This window comes from Melampsora larici-populina (genome assembly GCF_000204055.1).
Source record: "Melampsora larici-populina 98AG31 unplaced genomic scaffold MELLAscaffold_84, whole genome shotgun sequence".
In the NCBI taxonomy this organism is placed as follows: domain Eukaryota; kingdom Fungi; phylum Basidiomycota; class Pucciniomycetes; order Pucciniales; family Melampsoraceae; genus Melampsora; species Melampsora laricis-populina.
The window spans coordinates 282,572-284,744 of record NW_006768848.1 but is presented as its reverse complement, the minus strand read 5'-3'; the positions used below and the strand labels follow the sequence as shown (position 1 = coordinate 284,744).

At 43.1% G+C, this 2,173-nt stretch overlaps 1 protein-coding gene across 1 annotated transcript; it reads left to right on the top strand.

The window, feature by feature from the left end:
* Positions 1 to 230: 230 nt before the first annotated feature.
* MELLADRAFT_40771 (uncharacterized protein) lies at positions 231 to 1,667 on the top strand (the record flags this gene model as incomplete). The annotated part of the gene is made up of 6 exons (XM_007418059.1): positions 231 to 383; positions 454 to 608; positions 676 to 799; positions 862 to 1,149; positions 1,208 to 1,333; positions 1,401 to 1,667. 6 exons carry the CDS (start codon positions 231 to 233, stop codon positions 1,665 to 1,667), a joined length of 1,113 nt encoding a protein of 370 aa, XP_007418121.1.
* Positions 1,668 to 2,173: the final 506 nt, after the last annotated feature.

Genomic DNA, 2,173 nt, shown 5'->3' with positions numbered 1-2,173 from the left:
ATCCTAATGTCAACCCTCACATGATGTCGATGGATGGAATGGGTGTCAACCCTATGTTCGGTGTCGGTGCTGGTGGCGGTCACCTACTCAGTCAACAACAACAATTATTGTCTGAGGCTCGTCGTCAAAGCATGAACCGACATAACTTAGACCCTTACAGTCAATACAGTATGGGTGCCATGGGCCAATACCCCGCTTATGCTACGCCCCATCCTGCCTCGATGGCTAACATGGGTCTCCAACCTACCAGCATCCCGGCTCCCAGCTCGGGTCATTCAAACCGTCAAGTTTCTCACAAGGGTAGCTTTGATGGTAATCGCGTCCACCGCAGCGCAATCTTGGAAGAGTTCCGCAACAACAAACATCGCCGATGGGAGTTAACGGTTTGTGCATCTTTAGTTCTTTTATCTTCTCTTGCTGATTCTGATCACTCTTTATTTGTGCGATTTACAGGATATGGCCGGTCACATTGTGGAGTTCGCTGGAGACCAATTAGGCTCTCGTCACATACAATCCAAGCTTGACACTGCTACTACTGAAGAAAAAGAAATTGTGTTTAATGAAATATACCCAAATGTCTTACAGCTTTCCATGGACGTGTTTGCCAAGTAAGCAAGATCTATGATTTCATTCTGTGTGCATTGCTGATATGTTGTCACTCTACCTTTTCTCCAGCTACGTTGTTCAAAAGTTTTTTGAGCAAGGAAATCAAGCTCAAAAGACTCAATTAGCCGAGTCCCTCCGTGGTCACGTGCTCCAGCTCTCTTTACAAATGTATGGATGCCGAGTCATTCAAAAGGTTAGTTATTTTTGCGCTCTATGGGACGATCTAGTGGACATTTCTGACATTTTGATATCTAGGCTCTGGAATTTGTACTGGTTGATCAACAACACGCCATCATCAAGGAGCTCGAGGGTGAAGTGATCCAATGTGCCAAAGATCAAAACGCCAATCACGTCTTGCAACGTTCTTTGGAACGTATTGATCCCAAGATGAACCGATTCATCAGCCAGGCCTTTGTTGGTCAAGCCTTTGCTCTTGCTACTCATCCCTATGGATGTCGTGTCTTGCAACGTGTCTTTGAGCATATGCCAGAAGACCAGACCCGAGGTTTACTCGAAGAATTGCACCGATTCTCTAACAACCTCGTACACTCATTTCTACTCCTTCGTCACCACCATGTTCTAACGTATTTTTGTCTTCTAGATGACCGATCAATACGGTAACTACGTTGCCCAATGGATCATCACCGATGGCAAGAAAGAGGACGCAGCGGCCATGATGGCTAAAGTCAAGGGCCAAGTCCTGTTGATGTCAAAGCACAAGTTTGCTGTTAGTATATCGCTTTAACCTCTTACTCTCATTTTGACATTTCCACTGATCTGAAATTCAATTCCAGAGTAACGTGGTTGAAAAAGCTATTCTCAAGTCTACCGAGGAAGAGATGCACCAAATGATTGAAGAAATCCTTGCGCCTCGTGCTGATGGTACCTCGACTGTTGGTGTGATGTTGAAGGATGCGTTTGCGAATTTCCCGCTACAAAAGTTCTTGCAAGCTTCCAAGGAGCCTCAACGTGCCTTGTTGTTTGAGGAGGTGGCCAGTCAATTGAACCACATGAAAAAGTACAGCCTCTCCTATGGCAAGTATTTGGTTGCAAGTAAGTGATCTTGTTCTTGTTTATCTCCTGTTGGCCATAACTGATGTGCTCTTGTGTTGAAATAGTCGAAAAATTGGTTAGCAATGAACGTGCCAATGCCCAATTCAATGTGAATGTCAACTTGAGCAACATGGCGCTTAACAACCCGCCTGCGCCAGTCGCACAAGTGGTGGTGTGATGTACATGACAATAGAGAGGAGGGGGATATGTTTGTGTTCTTGAAATTTTTCCAACTCCCAAAAACAAACCGCATTGTTCTTTGTTACGTGAATACTTCTAAGATGACTAGTTGTACTTGTTTTTTTTTTGGCTTTTGCTTTTTGATTCTGATTTCATTGTCCTTTCTTTCTCTTCAAAGGCGCTTTGTTCTGTTTTGTCCTTTTTCTTCTTCTTTATCCAATGTCGCCTAAGAAGATTTTTTTTTTTGCTTTTTTTTACTTCTTCTTTTTTATCAACACTCTTTCTTTCCTGGTTTCTTCTTTCTTTTTTCTTTTTCTTTTTATACTTTTAATCT